At 57.2% G+C, this 21138-nt stretch overlaps 1 protein-coding gene across 4 annotated transcripts in view; it reads left to right on the top strand.

Annotated features, from left to right (window-relative positions):
* The window catches only part of SIK3 (SIK family kinase 3), a 62017-nt gene that overhangs the window by 17976 nt on the left and 22903 nt on the right, over positions 1–21138 (top strand). For 3 of the 4 annotated variants that reach the window (XM_054395711.1, XM_054395710.1, XM_054395708.1), the window contains exons 2-4: positions 10993–11109; positions 11567–11630; positions 17874–18035. In XM_054395711.1, coding sequence (XP_054251686.1) covers positions 11068–11109; positions 11567–11630; positions 17874–18035 — 268 coding nt within the window. In that variant the 5' untranslated portion in view covers positions 10993–11067. Of the gene's footprint in view, positions 1–10992; positions 11110–11566; positions 11631–17873; positions 18036–21138 lie in introns of those variants that run through there. The other variant, XM_054395707.1, reaches the window with a different exon arrangement.

Genomic DNA, 21138 nt, shown 5'->3' with positions numbered 1-21138 from the left:
AGCCCCTCTGCAGGGGCTGCGTGCTGGGCACCCACAGCCTCCCTGGGTGACCTGCTCCAGTGTCTCCCCACCCTCACTGCTCAGAATTTCTTGCTAATCTCCACTCAGTCTGCTGCCACCAGCCCTGACTGTGTGAAGTCAGAAGTCTCTTAAAGCAGCCCTGCTGTTTGCTCACTACTTGTGGGGGTGCTGAAGCTTTCCGGGGTGGTTTGGAGCACTGGAAAAAATGTCCAGAAACTCCTTCCAGCAGAAATTCCAACCTGGGCTGCTTGGCCCAGGTGCTGCTGGTGGTCTCTGCTTCGTTACTTGCAGGGCTGATGGCATCTGTGGCATCTGCTGCCTTGGGGTGACCTGAGCAAGCCAGCAGTGCCTGCCAGGGCTGTGCAGGGGCTGCAGACTGCTGCTCCTCAGCCAGCAAGCAGCAAGGGAGCTCTGTGTCCCGTGGGCACTGCTGCTGACATTTCCATGGTAGTCTTGTGATGCTCCCAGTTTAGAAGGCCAGCAGCTTGTCTTACTGGCCCTGTCACTCAATAGCTGTGCAGCCTGAGCTCCCCTCCAGCTGCCTGGCACACAGCAGGAGCTGCAGGGCCAGGCAGTGTGTGGGAAACCAAAGCCAAGGGAGGCTTTGGAGTGGAGAAGCTTTTCTGTTTGATATGGAGTTTAGCAAGGGATGGGTTCTGCTGCTTGGAGGTCATCTTGGTCAGATGTTCAGACTGGGGCATGAGAGGCTGGAGGCTGCCTGTGGAAGGAACTGTGAGGGTTTGGGTTGATGGCAAGTTGGATGTGAGTCAGCAGTGTGCCCTGCCAGCCCAGAGGGCAAACTGGGTCCTGGGGTATGCCGAGCACAGCGTTGTGAGCTGATGGAGGAGGGGGATTGGGACCTCAAGTGTGTGCAGCTTTGGGCTCCTCAGTATGAGGACATCACTGGGGGGACCGAGGTGGTGGAAGGCCTCAAAGGCAAGACTCAGGAGCAGTGGCTGAGGTCCCTTGGCTTGGTCAGCTTGGAGCAGAGAAGGCTGCAGGGTGCCCTCCTGGCTGAGGGGTGACCACATTGCAGCCTACACCTTCTTTACAGTGGGTAGTGGACCAGGAGGTGCCTGTGGTGACAGTGTGATGACAGTGGTGGGACCTGGGCCAGTGGAGTGAAGCTGCATCAGGAAGTTCAGGTTGGACATTAGGAAAAGGAGAGGGAGCAAGGAGAGTCTGGATGCTCTGTGATGAAGTATGAGAGCTTCTTGTCCTCCTGCCCTCAGAATGCCCCTGTGGGCATGGTGCTCAGCACGTGGACCTGACCTCCTGCAAGCTGGGCAGGGAGAGGCTGCACCTGGATCCCCGGGTGACCTGGACTGTGTAGGTGCAGGGTGAGAGGGACAAAGAGCTCTGTCTGGTGTCCTTTGCCCACACCAGGCAGGGCTGGTGGTGATGGCTCCCTGTGCCATAGGTGGTACCTCTCTGTGTGGTTATTTTCAGTTCAGGGCTGCTCAGAGGAGGAGAAGTCTTGTGAGGGAAGGCAGAGCCTGGCCTGGGCTAGCTGCAGATGTGCATCTTGGAACAATTTGCTGCTGGTTGTGTTTAGGGCTACCAGAGCCACTGTTGAGTCCCACATCTGGAGCAGGGTTTCAGGAGTTAATTTAAACAAATGCAGTGCCACTTCCAATCCTTCAGCCTCCCAGCTGAGGAGCCAAGGTTGCTCTCCTGGCTCCAGCTTGCCCACCCTGGCTGTGTCAGTTCCCCTGTGGTCTGCGAAGCCTGCAGAGCAGCATCACTGCTCCCCTTCCCCTTCTGAGGCAGCAACCCCTCAGCAAGAGTGGCTGGATCCATGCTGGGATGTGGGAGTGCAGGCACTGTGCTTCTGGCAGCCTGAGGTAGGCAGCCCATGGGGCAGGAAGGGAGGTCCTGTCTGGAGGTGCTGAGCTGACCCCCTCTGTCCACATTCCTGAAGCTGCAGAGGTTCTGTGAGCTTGCAGCTGTGCCTGCTGGGTGGCCATGCTGCTGGGACCTTGGAGACCATCCAGTGCCTACCCCCTGCCATGGGCAGGGACACCTCCCACCAGCCCAGCTTGCTCAGGGCCTCATCCAGCCTGGCCTTGAACACCTCCAGAGAGGGGGCAGCCACAGCCTCCCTGGGCAACCTGTGCCAGTGTCTCCCCACCTCACTGTCAAGAATTTCTTCCTCACCTCCAGACTCTGTGCAGTCACCTCTCCAAAGCCTCTGCAGCAGGTTCTGGAGCCACCCTCTCAGCTCAGCTGCTGCTCAGCTCCATGCCTGCAGCTCTGATCCATCTGAGAAGGCTCAAATCCCCCCAATGCAGACAGCCCAAGCTGTGCTGCAGACTCCAGGCCCTCAAACAGCTCTAGATTGGCTTTATGTTTGGGTTTTGTTTTCTTGCAGTTCCTGCACCTATCAAAGGGGCTTTGTCCTCTCTCAGGCCCTGAGTTTCCCATGGACAAGGAGAGGCATTGAGCGAACTCCAGGCTGCGGCTTTGCTTCCACGTGCCCCTGCTGCATTCACCTGGGCTCCGTGCACGCCTCTGACTCAGTGTTTACTCTTTAGTGTTTAAACATTCCCTGGAAATGCAATCTTTTGAGCACATTACTCTTCACACCAAGTGCTTGCAGGGGCCCAGTTGTGCCATGCCCATGCTGCCGCTGCGGCTCTGCCCTACTCCCTCGGCGCAGGATTTATGGCGGCACCGCCAAGCAGCAGCCATGAGGGCAGCTTGGGTCCTGCTGCACTGAAGGCTGCCTCCAAAACAGCCCTGGCTCCCTGCTCCAGAAGGACCCCTTTGTCCCTGCCTTTGTCTTCTCCAGATGGGCTGCAGCTGTGGGGACAGTTGGTGCCGAGGGCAGAGCCTCCTTGGAGCCCTCTGGACACCAGAGCCCCTGGATGCTGCCAGGCTCCTGCTTCACCAGCCCATGGTCATAGAATCCCAGAATGGGTTGGGCTGGAGGGACCTCAGAGATCATCTCCTCCAACCCCCTGCCATGGACAGGGACACCTCCCACCAGCCCAGGTTGCTCTAGGCCTCATCCAGCCTGGCCTTGAACACCTCCAGGGAGGAGGCATCCACAGCCTCCCTGGGCAGCCTGTGCCAGAGTCTTTCACACTGAAGAACCTCTTCCTCAGCTCCAGTCTACCCCTGCTCTCCCTCAGCTTCAAACCATTCCCCCTTGTCCTGTCACTGGTCTGATCTGCACAGATGGTCTGGCAGTGATAAGCCCATGACAGGCTCTGCTCTTTGGTTCCTGGCCCTTTGCCACGTGCTGCCACCAGCCCTGGGCTGATGGCTGTGTGAGATCTTTGAGAAGCAGTGGCTTGCTCAGGTTCTGAGAGTGGAGCTCTGGAATTGTCCTCTCCTTACCCAAATTAGCTCCTCCAGGGAGCTGTGTTCTTCTTCAGCTTGCACAGAAAGGTGAATCATGAGCACGAGATCTGAGCTGCCAGCTGCTCCTGTAAGAGCAGTAGTGACGATCAGAGGCCTGGAGCACCTCTGCTGTGGGGACAGGCTGAGAGCTGGAGAAGAGAAGGCTCCAGGGAGACCTCAGAGCTGCTTTTCAGTATCTGCAGGGGGCCTGCAGGAAGGCTGGGGAGGGACTGTTCAGAGGGGCTTGGAGTGATAGGATGAGGAGCTCTGTCCCTTAGGATCCCCTCGAGCAGGGTTCTGTCCTCTTTGCAGGCCGAGTCTTTTCCAGCTCCTTCAGAAGGGGAAAACGCCTTAAGGGCTCTCACTGGCTGTGTGAAGAGCTGTTGGGTGTTGTAGGACTGAGGGCTCCTTGAGGATGAGAGATCTGCAGCAGAGCCCTTAGCCTCCAAGGCTCTTTCCTCTACGATGCAGTGGCAGTCAGCACTTGGCATGGGCAGAAGCAGGCTGCCCCTGGGTGCCCCTGCAGCAGTTGTTCTTCCGGGTGCTGCTGTGCTTGGCCCATGCCAAGCCATGCCATGCTTCCCTGCTGCTCTGGGCTAGATCTGAAGTAGGTTTGCAGCTCCTGCGTGTGTTATCTGCACTGATAAGGGCAATCAGATCCTGTTGGAAGTGGCTTGCAGGCTTCTCTAGGGTTGTAATTCAGTTCTGCACCAGAGTGGGAGGTGACTCCTGAAGAGGTTGGTCTGCAGTCACTGCTGTGCCAAGAGCTTCTCTCCAGCTTGTTTTGTTGTCAGATCTCAGTGCCCAGCTCACCTCCTTGTGCTGGTTTGCTGGGGGACACTCAAGCATCCCAGAGCCAGGGGAGCAGGTGCTGTGTCCTGCCCTCACTGGTGGTCCTGTGGCAGCAACTGCAGGGCTGTGTGTGTCCTTAGCAAGCTCTGAGCTTTTCCCTGGGTAGGAGTGAGGACAGTTCAGACTGCCATGGGGATTGCCCCTCACCCTTTGGTGGCAGGAGCAGGGCAGAGGCTTGCTTTAAGCCAAGCTTCCTGATCAAACAGGAGCTGCTCTAACCTCTGCTGAGAGAAGGGTTGGAGGCAGCCAGGGGTTCTCCCACCCAGCTGGGGAAGGTCACAGAATCATCAAGGTTGGAAAAGCTCTTCAAGTCCAACCATAACCCATCTACCATGACCACTAACTACACCCTGAGGTGCCATGTCACCAGGGATGGGGACTCCCCCACTTGCCTGGGCAGCCTGTTCCGACCCCTCACCACTCTCTCACTAAAGAACTTTTTCCTAATGTCCAATCTAAACCTCCCTTGGCACAGCTTAAACCCAACCTGCCAAGCTGAGCTCCAGCTCTGCCATTCCTGTTGTGCCCACAGAGGCTCTTGTTTGCAGCAGTGTCCTGTGAAGGTCCCTTGCAGGGCAGGGTGACCCAGAGTGAGATCCCAGCCAGAGGTTCCAGGAGATGCTGTGGTAACCAGGCTGAGCTTTCAGGGGACCTAGGGAAGTGTCTGGGAGTCGGTGTTGATAGCAGGGCAGGGCTGGGATGGGGCTGAGGACAGGTGGCCTTCCTGACATCTGTGCTGCTGCTCCTGGCACAGCGTGGTTTGGCTCTGCTGCGAGGGGAGGAAGGGGCTGTGCCTGCTCTTGGCTGCTGAGGGTTAACATCCTGAGCACCACATTCCTTCCTTTCACTCTTGGCTTCTCTTCCCAAAAATTTCCACTTCGTTTGCTAACAGTTCTGGAGTGAGGGCTGCCGGTATCTGGAACCTTGGAGCCTGGAAATGTTCTCCTGTGTGCCTGGGGCGGGTGCTGGAGCAGGTCCTGCCCAGCCCTCCCAAGGCAGCTTGTGGCAGGGCCACTGCTTGCTTGTTCCCATAGAAACTGGTGGCAGCTGCTGGGGAAGGGCTGCTGCTGGAGAGGCAGTGCCCAGACAGCTGAGTGCAGCATCCAGAGCCAGCCTTGTCTTTATCCTCCACATCCCTGCCACAGTGGGGACCCTTCCTGCTGCTGGGCTCTCTGTGTGCCTGTGGGTCACAGAACCTTGGAATGGTTTGGCTTGGAAGGGACCTTCAAGATCATCCAGTTCTAACCCCCTGCCATGGGCAGGGACACCTCCCACCAGCCCAGCTTGCTCAAGGCCTCATCCAGCCTGGTCCTGAACACCTCGAGGGAGGGGACAGCCACAACCTCCCTGAGCAACCTGTTCCCCACCCTCACTGTCAAGAATTTCTTCCTCATCTCCAATCTCCATCTGCCCTCCTCAAGCTTCAACCCGTTGCCTCTTGTCCAGCCCCTGCAAGCAGGACCCCAGGGGAGCATTTTGTCTGACACCTGTAACTCGGGATCTCAGGAAAAGCCTGGGATGTGCTGCTGGCTGAGGGCTGCCTCGGGCCTTTGGAGCAGATCTTGCTGGCCCTTGAACAGCCTCTGCAAACAGTGCCATGGGGAGAGGGTGACCCTCGCTGGGTGCCAGCTCCTGGGTGCAGAGCCTTTGGCCTTGCTGTCCAAGCAGATTCATTGTGGTGTGGAAAAGACCCAAAGCTTCCCAGGCTTAGCAGGGGGTTGCTGCATGCACTCAGAGCCTCGAATGCCACATTCCCAGTCGGGCCTGGTGGCACAGAATGAGGAATGGTGATTCCTTCCACCTTCTCTTTCCCTTTGGATTTTCCCTGCTGCTCCTGTGGTCCCAGAGGGACGTTTCGTGTTCTCACAGCCTTCTTTTTAGCCGGGAGCTGTTTTGCTCCTGGGTGCCCGTGGCGGGGCTGCAGGAGCCAGGACCTGGCCTCTCCCTGGAATGTGGGCAGGGCTCAGCCCAGCGCCGGGGCTGCGGCGAGGCAGAGGAGCAGGCTGCGGGGCTGAGTGAAAGGGATTCTTACAGGGGCTGACAGATGCCTCTGGAGGTTGTTGCTGTTTGCAGAAGGGAAGCCAAGACATCAGTGCTTAATATCTTCCAGAAGTCTCTGCTTTAACCCTTAAGGAGCCTCAGAAAGAAGCTGGAAGTGGTGCCAGCTGCGTTCCTGGCTGCAGCTGACTGCAGGAGGACTCCTGCTGTGTGGAGGTCTGGGGAGCCAGAGCAGAGATGCTACTGCTGCCTGTGTTGCTCTGGTGCTTACAAACCAGCCAGCTGCTGGGGACAGAGCTGCTGTGGTGCAGCACTGCTGGCTGCCCAGGGCAGGTTTCTGGTGGCAGGGAGGTGGAAGTGTTCCCATTCTTCACTGGAGACCTCTGGGTCCCAGCAGTGATGTCTGCTCTGGAGGTGGTGCTGAAATGCTCCACTCCCAAGGGACAGCAGAGCTCTGAACACTTCACCTGCACCAGCTACTGACTGCCCTTGCTCCTGAGCTGCTGGGGGTAGCAGCTTCACCTCTTGCCTCTGTTTGATAGTTTCTGCCAGCAAAGCTTGGTGTAGATGGGTTGCCTCTGGCTGCAGCGCTTCCAGCCACATCTGAAGTGATTTTTCTTTCCTCTCCTGAAGTGGTTTTTCCCTGCTGGCTTTAGCTGAGCTGTGGAGGTCAGTGCTGGGTGGGCTTTGTGCTCCTGTCTCCAGCCCCAGTGCTGCTCCCAGGGCACGTGGACAGGCTGCAGCAGAGCACAGGGCACAGGCAGGGTGTGAAGCTTGCAGCAGCCCAGCAGGGCCTGCCTGTGCTGACTCTCAAAGCACCCACAGTGCCTTCCTCACCTTGTGCAAGCCCCAAGTCTCTGCACTGATTCTGGAGGGGGCTGGGGATGAGCTGATAGCTTCCTTCCTGAGCAAACCCAGCTCCTCTGCACACATCTTGGTCCACAGCTTCCTGCTTTCAGCTGCTGCCAATATTTGCATTTGTGCCACCTCCAGAAGCCACTGAGTGTGGCTGCAGCATGGCCTGGTTTGGTCTCCTGCATCCTTTCCAGCTGGGTGGGTTCTGGGTAGCTGCTTGCAAGGAGGAGCTGCCTGTGTCCAGCCTATGAGCTTGTCAGGAGCACTCTGGCTGCTCTCTGCAGGGTCACTTGGAGTGCAGCTCTGCTGCTGAGCATTCTGAGCTGTACAAATTGCCTCTTTGCATCCAGACAGATCACTCCTGGTGACCCTGCACTCTCTGATGCCAGCTTGCCATCAGGCAGAGCAGGGCCACAGCCTGCAGCAGCCCAGGGTCACCCTTGGTGTTGGCACAACCAGGTGGCCTTAGGGCCATGGCACCCAGGGCTGAGCCAAGGGCTGGAGCACCTCTGGATAGAGGCCAGGCTGAGGGAGCTGGAGAAGACTTTAGAGCAGCCTTGCAGTGTCTGAAGACATCCTGCAGGAAGGCTGCAGAGGGACTTTCATGAGGGTGTCTGGGGACAGGCCAAGGGGGAATGGTTTGAAGCTGAGGAAGAGCAGGGTTAAAGTGGAGCTGAGGAAGTTCTCCAGCTCCATCCTTTGTTCACTGTGCAGAAGAAAGAGGAAATGCTCCTCTTCCAAGGCTGCTCTCCACTGGAAGTGGTCTGCTGCTGCCTTTTGTCCCTCTCTCACAATCTTGCCAAGGAACTGGAGCAGTTAGGAGCATGGTGGTTGTCCTCTCCCTGCCCTGTCTTCTCCTGGACACCAGCAGTTTATTCCCCTCCTCTTTGACATGGCAGGGTTGATTGCAGGAAGTCTGGATGGACATTGCCACACTTGGCTGGTAAACAGGATGCCTATATTCATTGGAATTCCTTCCAGGAGGAATTCTCTCCTGTACTCAGGCTTGTGCCTCCTTTAGGACACTCTTCTCCCTGGCATGATGTTCCAGCTCTGAGGGCTGCCAGCTGTAACACCTGGCCTCTCAGGGCAGAACAGGGACTTGTAAAACCTGCTGCTTTGGCCTGAGCTGTGGCTTCTGTCCCTGCTGGGGACAGACTGAGACTGGAGATCGGGAATAAATTCTTGACAGCGAGGATGGGGAGACCCTGGCACAGGCTGCCCAGGGAGGCTGTGGATGCCTCCTCCTTGGAGGTGTTCAAGGCCAGGCTGGATGAGGCGTTGAGGCTGGTGGGAGGTGTCCCTGCCCATGGCAGGGGGTTGGCACTGGATGATCTCTAAGGTCCCTTCTAACCCAACCCCTTCCATGATGCTTTTTGCAGAAACAATAACAACAGAGCAGGAGCTTTTGTGGTGCCATAAATGTTGCTGTTCCCTTTGGCTGGAGCAGGGAGCCTGCCTGTGCTGGAGGCTTTCTCTTGGGGTGGGATGAGTTTGAGGAGGAGCTGCAGCCCACAGTGGTGTGCACAGCCTGCATGGGCAGCCTGGAGGATGGAGCAGAGCCCGGCAGGAGGAGGCTCTTTCCTGGCTGGGAAGCTCAGGCTGTCCCAGAGGAAGGAAAACGTGTGCTGAGCAGGGCTGGAGCCATTGTGGCTGTTCCCCTGTGGCCCTGCTTGAGATGAAGTCAGCCTGGCCCAGGCTGAGGGCTCCAGCCAGGCTCTTTGTGGTCAAGTCCTGCATCAAGGGAGGGGAGAGCAGGAGCCAGCTGGGGCATGCAGGAGTGCAGGAACCAACAAAAAGCCTCTGAGCCACTGCTTCCCTTGGTCCAAAGCAGTGCTCCCAGGCCAGCCCTCTGCAGAGCCTCCCACCCCTCAGCTTCCCCCAGCCCTGCCCTCTGCAGCATCTCCCAGGGCATTTCCTACCCCCACCCTGGCAGGCTGCTGAGGAAGCTGCACTTCCTGAGAGCAGAGCTCAGGGTGCTTTCCCCAGGCTCCTCCAGGGGACTGTCACCTGTGTCCCATGGCTGGCTGCAGGCCTGAGAGGGAAGTGAAAACGTTTTGAAGAAGCCCCTGCAGAAATGCCAGGCCTCCAGGCTTTGGAGGGTGGCCTTAGATTTGCTCAAGGGCCACCCACTTGGCTGAGTTCCCAAGAGGATCCTTCAGCAGAAAACCTCCTCTGGCTGGGCTCTGTGTGTCCTTGCTGCTGGTCCTGGCACTGTCTGTCTTGTGGGCATGGGGTTGCAGGGCAGCCTGGCACAGCAAGGTGTTGAGCTGGCAGCCTGCTTCTCCCTGCCCTGGCAGCCTGCTTCTCCATGCCCTGGCTTCCAAGGGAGGCCATCAGAGCAGTCCACCTCTCCCTGCTGACCAAGTTGTGTTCCAGCAGCTGCTCCACATCCCCTGGGCTTGGTCAAGGGGCTCAGCTCAAGGCATGCAGCTCAGCATGTGAGCAAATAAAGAGCTGGGCAGGGAGTCAGGAGCTGGGGACCACTCCAGACCTGGGGAGTTTCACTGCTGTGTTTGTGCCTGAAGGTGGCTTGTGGCCGTGGTAGGCTTCACTCTTTGAGGAGGCCTCTTGTAGCCTCTTCCTTGTGGTGTTGGTTTAGGTTTTCCAAAAGCTCATTTTGGAAGGGGAGATCCTTGGAGCTCACATGTGGTGAGCTCTTCCCAAGCCCCCTCTGCCTCTTCATTTCCAGTCCACTCCTGAAGCTGGTGCAGATCCACCAAGGCCACAGCTCAGGGCAGCTTTAGGTCTGCCCCCAGCCCAGGCTGAGCTGCAGCCCAGGAGGCTGGCAGGCTGCAGCAGGGCACAGGCAGGCTCCAGCAGGGCACAGGCAGCCCAGGAGGCTGGCAGGCTGCAGCAGGGCACAGGCAGCCCCCAGCAGGGCACAGGCAGCCCAGGAGGCTGGCAGGCTGCAGCAGGGCACAGGCAGGCTCCAGCAGGGCACAGGCAGCCCAGGAGGCTGGCAGGCTGCAGCAGGGCACAGGCAGCCCCCAGCAGGGCACAGGCAGCCCAGGAGGCTGGCAGGCTGCAGCAGGGCACAGGCAGCCCAGGAGGCTGGCAGGCTGCAGCAGGGCACAGGCAGCCCCCAGCAGGGCACAGGCAGCCCAGGAGGCTGGCAGGCTGCAGCAGGGCACAGGCAGCCCCCAGCAGGGCACAGGCAGCCCAGGAGGCTGGCAGGCTGCAGCAGGGCACAGGCAGCCCAGGAGGCTGGCAGGCTGCAGCAGGGCACAGGCAGCCCCCAGCAGGGCACAGGCAGCTCATCACCCTGTTAATCACTGCCTGTTAGTGCTTGGCAGCCTCCCGGTGCTGCTTAACCTTGGGCCTGGGCTCTGGCCCCGCTCCTGCCAGCAGCTCCTGGTGCCCGATGCCAGGCCTGGCTGCCTTTCAGCTCCCAGGGCTGCTGCAGGAAACCTGCTCAGGGACTCAGAGGGTCTGGAACCATTCCTGTGCTGTGAGGTGAAGGTTGCCAGTGACAGGAGCAGCCTCTTGTGCTTGGTGCCTTCCTGGGCTGCTCCTCCACGTGGGGCAGGGGTTTGATCAGAAGACTCTGAGGAGAAGATGGGTGGAAGAGAAGTGAGGAACTTCCTGAGGCTGGGGGTTTGTGGAGAGCAGCTGACTGCAAGCTCTTGGTGTTGTTGCAAGGATGTCAGTGGAGCATTAGAGAGCAATCTCTGAAAACAGATGAGGCCCTGGGTTGTTAGCAGCCTGAGCCCCATCTCCAGCCCTGCTGGGAGCTGTCAGCACTGTTGGGGTAATGAGGTTTGTTCCCTGGAAGCTGTTGTCCCCTCGGGGTGGCTCTGAGGCAGGGTCAGTGTCTGTGGTCAGCACAGCAGGGGCTCAGGTGCAGAGTTTGGGTTCAAAAGGTCTCCCCCTCAGATGCAGTTGGGTCACCAACCTCTGCTCTGCTCTGCTCTGCTCCAGGTCGCTATAAAGATCATTGATAAGACACAGCTGGATGAAGAGAACCTGAAGAAGATATTCAGAGAAGTTCAGATCATGAAGATGCTTTGCCACCCACACATCATCAGGCTGTACCAGGTAGGAGCCTGCTGCACTAGGGTCTCCATCCCTCCACACCACAGCTTTACACCCTCTAGTAGTGCTTTCCCCAGGGTTCTTCCTCCACTTCTCCTACCTGGAACACTGGGAAAGTCCTTCATGTTTGAAGGTCTCAGAGCAGTTTGGTTGGAGTGGTGAGGGCAAAGCATGGGCAATCCTCCTGCCCTCTGGGGGAGGCAGGGGGAGTGGAGGAGGCAGGGGCAGGGGGAGTGGAGGAGGCAGGGGCAGGGGCAAAGTTGTTTGGTTACAGCCCCTGTGTTCAGATCTGCTGTTTGCTTCCCCCCTGTTGCCATCCATCCCCATAAGGCCTGGGGAAGGGCTCTGGGCTGGGGCAGCACTGCAGGTGTCACAGAAGCAGTGGAAGTTGCCCATCAGTGAAATCTCCTTCTGCAGGCCTCAGCCTCCTCATCTGTCACTTTCCTGTCCTTGTGTGCAGGTCATGGAGACAGAGAGGATGATTTATCTGGTGACAGAGTATGCCAGTGGAGGGGAGATCTTTGGTAAGTACATCTTTGCAGTCTTTAATCAGATAATGCACTGGGTCGGCTGCAGCAACCTGAAAATAGCTGCCAGGCTCTCTTGTTTCAGCTGAGAGATGCCCTTCAGCCTGAAAACTTTCCATGGACAAGAGGGGTAGAGAAAAGAGGGAGAGAGCTCGATGGAAAAATGACTTCATAACCTCTGTTTCTGCTCTGGGTGTCACTGACAGGTGCTGCTGCTGGCTCTGTTGTGCTGGCTCTGGGGTTAGGGATGTGGGCAGTAGCCATCCCCTGGGATTTCAAAGCCTTGGTGGATACTTTTGCCTCCCAGCAGGTCACCTGCCAGTGGCAGAAATGTTTGGGGTGTGTTTGTAACTTACAAACAGCCCTGAGGTACTGTGGCCTTGTGTTCCCCAGACCTTGGGGTTTCTGATCTCTTTGGCAGCTCTTAACCCAGCATGGAATCCTAGAATGGGCTGGGCTGGAAGGGACCTCCAAAGGGCATCCAGTCCAACCCCCTGCAGGCAGCAGGGACATCTTCTGCTGGATCAGGTTGCCCAGAGCCCTGTCCAGCCTCACCCTGAATATCTGCAGGGATGGGAACTCAACCACCTCCCTGGGCAATCTGTTGCAGTGTTCCAGCAGCCTCCTGGTGCAGAACTTGCTCCTCACATCCAATCTCAGTCTGCTCTGCTCCCATTCCAAACCATTGCCCCTGGTCCTGTCCCTGCAGGCCTTTGGGAGCAGTCCCTCTGCAGCCTTCTTGGAGCCCCTTCAGGTACTGGAAGGTTGCTCTGAGGTCTCCCTGGAGCCTTCTCTTCCCCAGGCTGAACATCCCCAGCTCCCTCAACCTGTCCTCACAGCCCATCAGGTCCATGGCCTTCCTGCATTGAGGGCTCCAGAGCTGGTTTGGTTTCACTGCCATGAGCAGTAGGAATAGAGATTTCCTGACAGGGTTTTGCAGGGTTGGGCACCATGAGTTTTGGAAAAGGGGGAAAAAAATCTCTCATGCTGGCAGTGAGCTGGCTTCAGTGTCCTTGTGAGGACAGCCAGACTCAGCCTGCCAGCTAAATGGAAATGCCTCCCTGTCCTGTGAAGTCATTGCAGTGGAGTCACTTTTGATGTCAGAGCCTCTCACTCTGCTGGAACCAAGGCTGAGGTGTAGAAGAAGCTGTTAGTGAAGCCCCAAATCAAGGCCAATAAGACAGCTGAAAAATGCTGGAGTCACAGCAGCTCCTCAACACCTTTAAGGGTGGTTGTCATGCCAGCTCCTCGACACTGGGCCTTTGGATTTCTTCTCTGAGCAGCTGACAGCTGAAGGAAGAAGCCAAGTAGCAGCTGATGTTTGGGAAGTGTGGATCAGCTGGTGAAATCCCTGACTTCCAGCTGAGCCTTCCCTGCTTCCCTCGGCCTGGAATCATGGTGCTGCACTCCCAGCCTGTGAGATCCACCCTTGTGTGTGGATCACCCCCAGAAAAATATAAATCACTTGTCCCTTTTTCTCCCTCTTTGTGGAATTTGGCAGAGCTGAGCTGCTCTGTTTTTGAGTGCAGAACTATGTGCAGGCTCCTGCTCCAACTTGGACCCAATTCCCTTGGTTACCAAAATAGCCTCCCACACGAGTCACAGTGGAGCTCTAATTGCTCTGTGCAGCCTTTGGTGCTGTAGTGAATCCAGCTCATTAGCATGGCTAATTTCCAGCCCTCTGCCCAGCATTTCAGCCCTGCTCACAGCTGGGAGCAGCCACTCCTGCACCAGCCACCATGTTTTTGCAGACCAGGTCTGAGCTGTGCCAGGCACTGCACCAGCTCTCAGAGGGGAGAAATGGAAGCCTCAGGTCCCTGTAATCAAAGTGTCCTGGGGAGCCATCAGGGCTTTGTTCCAGGAGAGGAAGCAGCTCCTGGGCAGGAAGCCTGCTTGGGGAAGGTCTCCCCACAGTCAGCATCTCCAGGGTATCCTCATGGTGTGGAGAGAAAGTTGCTTCCAGCATGGGCTGGCTTCACACCTGGGCTGGCTTCACACCCACACTGACTCTGCCCTGGGTGGAAGAGGGCCTTGAGTGAGGGCACACCACTGCTCCAGCTCAGCCTCCATCCCTCTTACAGCAGGCTGGGTGGGAATCACAGCTTCACAGATTGCATCAGGCAGGAAGGCAGCCTCCAAGGGCATCTGGGCCAGCCCCCTGCAGGCAGCAGGGGACAGCTCCAGCCAGAACAGGCTGCACAGGGACACATCCAGGCTGATCCTGAATGTCTCCAGGGATGGGGCCTCAAGCACAGCCCTGGGCAGCCTGTGCCAGTGTCTCCCCACCCTCACTGTGCAGAACTTCCTCCTGATGGCCAACCTAACTCTGCCCTGCTCCAGTCTCAAACCACTGCCCCTTGTCCTGCTGCCCCAAGCCTTTCTGAACAGTCCCTCCCCAGCCTTCCTGTAGCCCCCTTCAGATATTGAAGTGCAGCTCTGAGCTCTCTCTGGAGCCTTCTCTTCTCCAGGCTGAACAGCCCCAACTCTTCCAGACTGCTATCACTGTAGGGACAGCCCCTAGGTGTGTGGGGACTGGCACTGAGGCTGGCACTGGTTTCACTCAGTGCTGGACTTGTGTCTGCCTTGTCCTGCTCCGTGTGAGCTCTGCAGGCTCTGCTGCCTGAGCACCTCCAGAGCTTTCCAACCTGTTTGTCTGCATTTCCAGTATCAGGGCTGACAGCTCCTTCAGTGGCTGAGCTGTGCTGCAGCTGCCTTAGCTCCATCTCTTCCTGGCAGCCTTCAGACACCTCCTTGTTTGTGGAGCAGGGGCCAGGAGCAGCCTTGCCCTGGCTGTGGGCTTGAGCAGTGACACCGAATCGCTGCTGCGGCCCTGCCTGTGCTGCCTGTGGCTGGGCTTTGCTGCTCTGACATCACCCTGACATGGATGTCTGCCTTGCAGCACAGGCTGCTCTTTGTCCCAGGGCCCTGCAGTGTCCTGGCTTTGAGGTCACACAGGCTGTGCTCTGAGAGTGTTTTGATGTCAGCTGTTTACTCTGAACCTGCAGGCCTCACGGACACCACCACGGCTGCTGGCTTGAGCAAGCAGAGCTCCCAGCTGGCCTGGCCCAGCAGCTGCTTCCTGTGCTGGGCACATAGCTGCCCCTGCCCTGCCTCCCCACCTCCTACCTGCCTATCCTCAGCTGTCCCACCAAGAACTGCACAGATCATGGAATGGGTTGGGTTGGAAGGGACCTCAGAGATCATCTGCTCCAACCCCCTGCCATGAGCAGGGACACCTCCCACCAGCACAGCTTGCTCAAGGCCTTGAACACCTCCAGGGAGGAGGCATCCACAGCATCCCTGGGCAGCCTGTTCCAGAGTCTCAGCACCCTCCTACTGAAGAACTTCTTCCTCACCTCCAGTCTAACCCTGCTCTGCCTCAGCTTTAAACCATTCCCCCTTGTCCTGTCTCTAGACACTCTTAGGGGTCACCTCCCCAACCTCTGCTGCCTGAGAGCTTTATGCAGACTAAGCTTGCAAGAGTTAATTTTGGGCCCCAGTTGCCCTGGGTGGTATGTGAAGTATTCTGGAGCTTCATTGTTCCTGTCCTTCCTCTGGAGCTGCTGCAGAAATGTCAGCAGGCTCCCAGTGCTGACCCTGTGAGCTCCCAGTGCAGTGCCTATGTGCAGAGCTTGGGGCCTTTCTCTACTGGCCTTTCTTCAGCAAAAGTGAAATTTCACACCTCGGCTGCAGAGATGTTGGTCCCAGGGCTGGCTGGTACAAGGGGCAGCCTCAAGAGCCAGGCTCTGAAGTGCCCAGGGAGGAGTGGCCCTGGCTGAGCAGGGCAGCAGAGGAGCCTGGCTTGGGCAAAAACCTGCTCAGGAGAGCCTGGTAAGAAGCCAGCTGATGCAGTGGCTGGGTTTGATTTGCAGCCTGCAGGAGAGCTGTGAGAATGAGGCAGGGAATGGAACATCTCTGCTATGAAGAAAGGCTGAGAGCCCTGGGGCTGTTTAGTCTGGAGAGGAGAGGGCTGAGAGGGGATCTGATCAGTGTCTGAGGGGTGGGGGGCAAGAGGAAGGGGCCAGGCTTTGTTTGGTGGTGCTCAGGAACAGGACAAGGGACAACAGGAACAAGCTGCAACCCAGGAGGTTCCACCTCAACTTGGAAGAGAAAGTTCTTTGGTGTGAGGGTGCTGGAGGCCTGGAGCAGGCTGCCTGGGGCAGTTGTGGAGTCTCCTCTGGAGGCTTTCAAGCCCCAGCTGGCTGTGTTCCTGTGTGCCCTGCCCTGGGGGCTCCTGCTCTGGCAGGGGGATTGGACTGGATGATCTCTGGAGATCCCTTCCCACCCCCTGTGCTGCTGTGAGGAGAGTCCCCAGAGCACTTTCAGAGACCCTGGGGGGTTGGAGCCTGGTGCTGTGCTTTGGGAGCACCCAACAGGCTGCACTCCAAACCCAGGGCAAGGCAAGGATGAAGATGGCTTTGACTTGTTCAGAGCTGAGCTGCTGAGGAGTGGCAGTGGCAGAGCTGGAGCTGGCCCTTAGCTCTGCTGTCAGCCTCCCAGCTCCTTGGAGTCAAACATTTCTGAGCCTGCAAATGACTTAATGCAAGGTGACGGAGCTGCGGCACTGCGAGGTCCTGCTGCTGCCAGCAGGCTCTGGAGGGGGCCATGCTGCAGCTGGTGCTGAGCTCCCTGCCTCTGCCCCTGCCCAGGAGTTTGCCCAGTGAATAAAAGCAAATTGACAGGTTCTCAGCAAAACAGCTTCTCTCCCTTGCACAACACCAGCAGCCCAAGGTGGGGAAGGAGGTTGCTGTGCAGCCAGGAGCCAGCAGAAAGGCTTTGATGGATCTTGGTAATTAGTATTTAGTGCAAGTCAATTATGCTGCAGGTATTTTAATTAATGGGGGACTGGGGAGCATGCAGCCACCTGAGGAGAAACCTTCAGAAGAGATTTCTTTGTATTACCTGCAAGAGCAGATAGCTCTGGCAAGCCCTCCACTTAATGGAGTTTATGGAGAGCAGTGAACCATTTCAGCCTGCGCTGGGCCAGGAAGCTTCTGAGGTCAGCTCTGGCCCAGCTGAGGAGCAGCAGCCTCTTGAGGTGGGCAAGGAGATGACTACCCCCAGGGCCTGGCTCACCACTGCCTCTGCTAACCAGTTCTGTGGGCTGTGCTGGAGGGGAAAGGGCTTGGGTCAACCTCCCCAGACTTTCCCATGGGTTGAGGGAACTTGGGAACCCTTCTGGTCCCACGTGGGGTCACTGAGGACTCTCCAGGACACTTCTCAGGCTCCTCCTGAGTCGCTGGAGCACTGCTCTCAGCTCCATCCTGCAAGCTGCCATTGCTGCCTGCATCTCTTCTGTGCCTCATCAGCTCCTGCTCTTGCTCGTAGGGTGGAGAGATATTACAAAAGGGCAAGAGTTGTATTTCCTAACTCCACTGCCACTTCCTTTGGGTGTCTCTTTTCCTGGCAGAGTTTTGTTGCCTGCTGTGCTGATGCTGCCTTTTCTTCTTCTCTCTCTGCCATTTTTACTGCCTGTTTCCTGTCTCCTCATCCCCACTTGCAGGATATTCTGAGGAGAGGCTTCTCTGAGCCTGGTGCTTCAGGTTTTGTGTGGGTTGATGTCAGTCAGGGTGCTGCTGTATGCCTGCCTTGGAGATCTCTGAAAGAGACTCTCCTGTCCTTGTGTGCAGTGCTGGCCTCCAGGGAGAGCCTGCCTGGCAGCAGGAGCTACCTGTGGGGCAGAGGAGAGGTTTTCAGCCAGATCTGTTGGAGTGCTCAGGTTTCTCTGGCAGGGGCAAGCTCCATGTTTCTAATGAATTGCAGCTCTGATTTCCCAGCCAGCCCCAGCAGCTGCTGGAGTGACAGGACAGGGAGCAATGGATTGGAGCTGGAAGATTTAGAGTGGAGATTAGGAAAAAATTCTTGCCAGTGAGGGTGGGGAGACACTGGCACAGGTTGCCCAGGGAGGTTGTGGATGTCCCCTGCCTGGAGGTGTTCAAGGCCAGGCTGGATGAGGTGTCCCTGCCCATGGCAGGGAGTTGGAACTGGATGATCTTGAAGGTGCCTTCCAACCCAACCTGTTCCATCCATGAAGTTAAAGCCTTTCACTTGGAGCCAGCCCAGGTTGGTGCTGGTGTGGCAGCTTCCTCAGGGAGCTTGTCTGCCGCTGGCACCTGGGTGACACTGGTGCCCATGCCGTGCCCCATCTCCATCCTCTGCACCTCTTGCCACAAGCTGCTGAGGAGCCCCTGTGTGGGTACTGCTCCCTGACCCCTCTGCTCTCCCCTCTGCCCCTTGCAGATCACCTGGTGGCCCACGGGCGGATGGCTGAGAAGGAGGCCCGCAGGAAGTTCAAGCAGATAGTTGCTGCTGTCAACTTCTGTCACTGCCGTAACATAGTGCACAGAGACCTGAAGGCAGAAAACCTCCTCCTGGATGCAAACCTGAACATCAAAATAGCAGGTGAGTGGAGAGGAGCAGTGTGGGAGGAAGGCTGCTAGTCTCCCAAGGTAGTGAATGGAGGCTCTGGCTGCTTCCAGGTATTCAGGGAGGAGGAAGCAGAGTGCAGCTAGAGGAAGCTTTGGATTTCTGTGTGGCCTGCTGCCCAGAGCTCAGCCTGCCAGGCTCTAGCCAGGAGATTTATATCTCCCCTCAAGTAGTACAGCATAAAAGGAGGAGGAGGAGGAGGAGGAAAGAAAGCAGGTTTGATTTCACAGGCAGATTGGAGGCTATGGATATGGCAGGGAAGGGAGAGAAGGAAGGAGGGAAGGGAGAGAAGGAAGGAGGGAAGGGAGAGAAGGAAGGAGGGAAGGGAGAGAAGGAAGGAGGGAAGGGAGAGAAGGAAGGAGGGAAGGGAGAGGACAGGAGGAGGGAGGGAAGGACTTTAAGCATCCAGAGGAAGTTTCATAACAGTGTGACCCACGTCCTGCTTGGCACAAGTCTGCTGACCTGCTCCTGGCTGCTCTGGCAGCACAGCACGAGCAGGAGGAGGTCTTTGTGAGCAGCACTTTGTGGTTTCTGCAGCCAGATGCACTGAAATGGTTTGAGGCCATCTTGTGTTCGTGGTGTAAAACCTGAGCTGTGTGTAGGGGTCAGGGGTGCCCAGCAGACCCAGAAGCTGCAGAAGAAGCTGGGATCCAGCTGGATGTCCTGCAGCATGTCCCCAGGAGCATGCTGCCAACCTCTGTCACTGTCTGGCACTTGTGGAAACTCTTTTTTCTTTTTTCTTTTTTTTTTTTTTTGCTGTACTCTCAGGGAGCTGGAAACTATTTTCCTTCTGAATGTCTGCTCCCAGAATGGACTCTGCAGACAGTTCCCACCCGGGTGGTGCCTGTGTTTGGCTTGGCAGCACCATGGAGCAGTGATGTGAAAAGTAGCCTGGAAAAGCTGATTTATGGTATAGGATTTTCCAGCCATTAAGTTTTGTCTCTGTAACTCATCTGTTACAGCCTGACACCAGCTCCTCCATTCTTGCAAGGGCAAGAAGTGACAGCAGCTGATCTCCTCACACCAGACCTCCCAGAAAGGCTCAGAGCCCTGCTGCACAGGATGGAGAGGATCAGAGAAGCATGGAATGGGTTGGGTTGGAAGGGTCCTTAGAGACCATCCAGTTCCAACCCCCTGCCATGGGCAGGGACACCTCCCACCAGCCCAGCTTGCTCAAGGCCTCATCCAGCCTGGCCTTGAACCCCTCCAGGGAGGGGACATCCACAGCCTCCCTGGGCATCCTGCTCCAGTGTCTCCCCACCCTCACTCTCAACAATTTCTTCCTCATCTCCACTCTCACTCTCCCCTCTCCCAGCCCAAAGCCATTGTCCCTCGTCCTGTCACTCCCAGCCCTTGTCCGAAGTCCCTCCTCAGCTGTGCACTGCTCCCCTGGAATAGTCCTCCAAAGGCTGACTGCTCTGCTGTTTTGGAACTTCAGTTGACTTCATTTCCAGCAGTGCAGACCCAAAGGGTGCTTAGCTGCCTGCTTTTGATGCTGCACTGCCTTTAAAGAGCTTTTACCCTCCCTGTGCTCTGCTTTGAGGCAGGGTTGGAGCAGCCATGTCTGTGCTGCAGGTGTTTCCCCAGGAACATGCTGCGCTGGGTGTTCTTCACAGGCATGAAACCATCTCTGCACTGAGAGTCTTGCCCCTGGGAAGGAGGAGATCAGCTGTGCCCCCCTGGAGCTGAGCTAGCAGGAGCCATGCTGAGCTCTGCTGGGTGCTCTGCTGACTTCTGCAGGAGCTCTTTGAAGGAGGAGAGCAGAGAAGAATCACCTGGAATTAGGTCATGGACAATCTTGGGAGGGAAGCAGCAACAACAGGCAGGAGCAGGGCCCCACCAGGTAGTGGATTGTCTGTGCAGTGCTGCTAGGGTGTTTGGTGGCTCCTGCACAGAGCTGTGGGCACTGCCCCTACCCCAGGCACCCTGTGGCTCTGACCAGTGCCAGGGTCAGTCTCAGCCTCTTCACAGGAGCTCTGCTCTCTGCATTGCACCTCCTGCCTCTGCCACGATGCTTTTAGGTTAGAATTTGCAGGTTGAGTGTTTCTGGCCCTCCTTGTTTTTTTCCCAGCACTGCTCCCACGAGCCTGCTGTGAGGGTCTGCTGCTGGTGCCAGTGCCATGCCAAATGTCCTCGCTGCCCTGGGTCCCCGTCCGTGCACATTAGTGTCACTCTCCCTCCTGCTGGCACTGTTCTGGCACAAGCACAGTTTGCAGCTCACCTTGGTGGCACTGCCTCTCCTGGCAGAGCCTGCCTCAAAAGACACCTTCACAGGGCATGGAGATGCCTCTCTGTGTCTCTGGATTTGCTTTTCTTCAGGTGAAAAAGCAGCAGCCAAGGTTTGCTCTTACAGTAAGGAGAAGCTTTCCTCTCTCAGGTCCAGACTTGGGGTTCTTCTCCCTGCCCAGTGCCTGTGCCAGAGGGTGGCAGGTTAATGAGCAGGGAATGCCATTAACACCCAGGTTAGCTGGGGGGTGCCTGCCTGAGGGTTAAGAGCTTTGTTGTTTGCTGTTGGTGAGGTGTGAGGTGCTCTGCAGAGCTGCCCACCATAACCAGGCTCCAGCTCTTGGAGTGCTTTCTGGGGAAGCAAAATGTCCTTTGTCTGCATCCTGTCCTTGCTCTGGTGGCCACGGTGGGGCTGTGAAACTGGGCCTCAGAGGAGCTGAAGGTTGGCAGTGAACTCACCGGACTGATGTGGCATTTCTTGAGTGTGAGGTAGACAGTTCCACACTGTCCAGCTGGCCGGCAGCAAAGCAGCTCTGACTGATCCTGGTGTGCTCGCTCCAGCACGGGCTTCACCTCACTGGAAAGCAAAGAGCAAAGGTTGGGAAGCCCTCTGTGACCAAGGCCAAAACCCAGGCTGAAGCAGGCTGGAGTGGTGTGGTTTGGCAGCAGGGACTGTGTTACCCTCTACAAGTGGATGTGCTGCTGGCAGTGTTTGGTCTTTTGTGTCTCAGTGCAGAGGTCACCATCCAGGTGGCTTCAGCATTGCTCTTCTGACCTCCTTCATGCCCTTGGTTCTGGCTTGTGGCTCTGTGATCAGCCATGGGCTTGTACCTGGCTTCACTATGCTCGGCAA

The sequence above is a fragment of the Indicator indicator genome, chromosome 34 (genome assembly GCF_027791375.1).
Source record: "Indicator indicator isolate 239-I01 chromosome 34, UM_Iind_1.1, whole genome shotgun sequence".
Taxonomy (NCBI): domain Eukaryota; kingdom Metazoa; phylum Chordata; class Aves; order Piciformes; family Indicatoridae; genus Indicator; species Indicator indicator.
The sequence above is the reverse complement of the archived record's forward strand: the minus strand, read 5'-3'. Positions and strand labels throughout refer to the sequence as shown.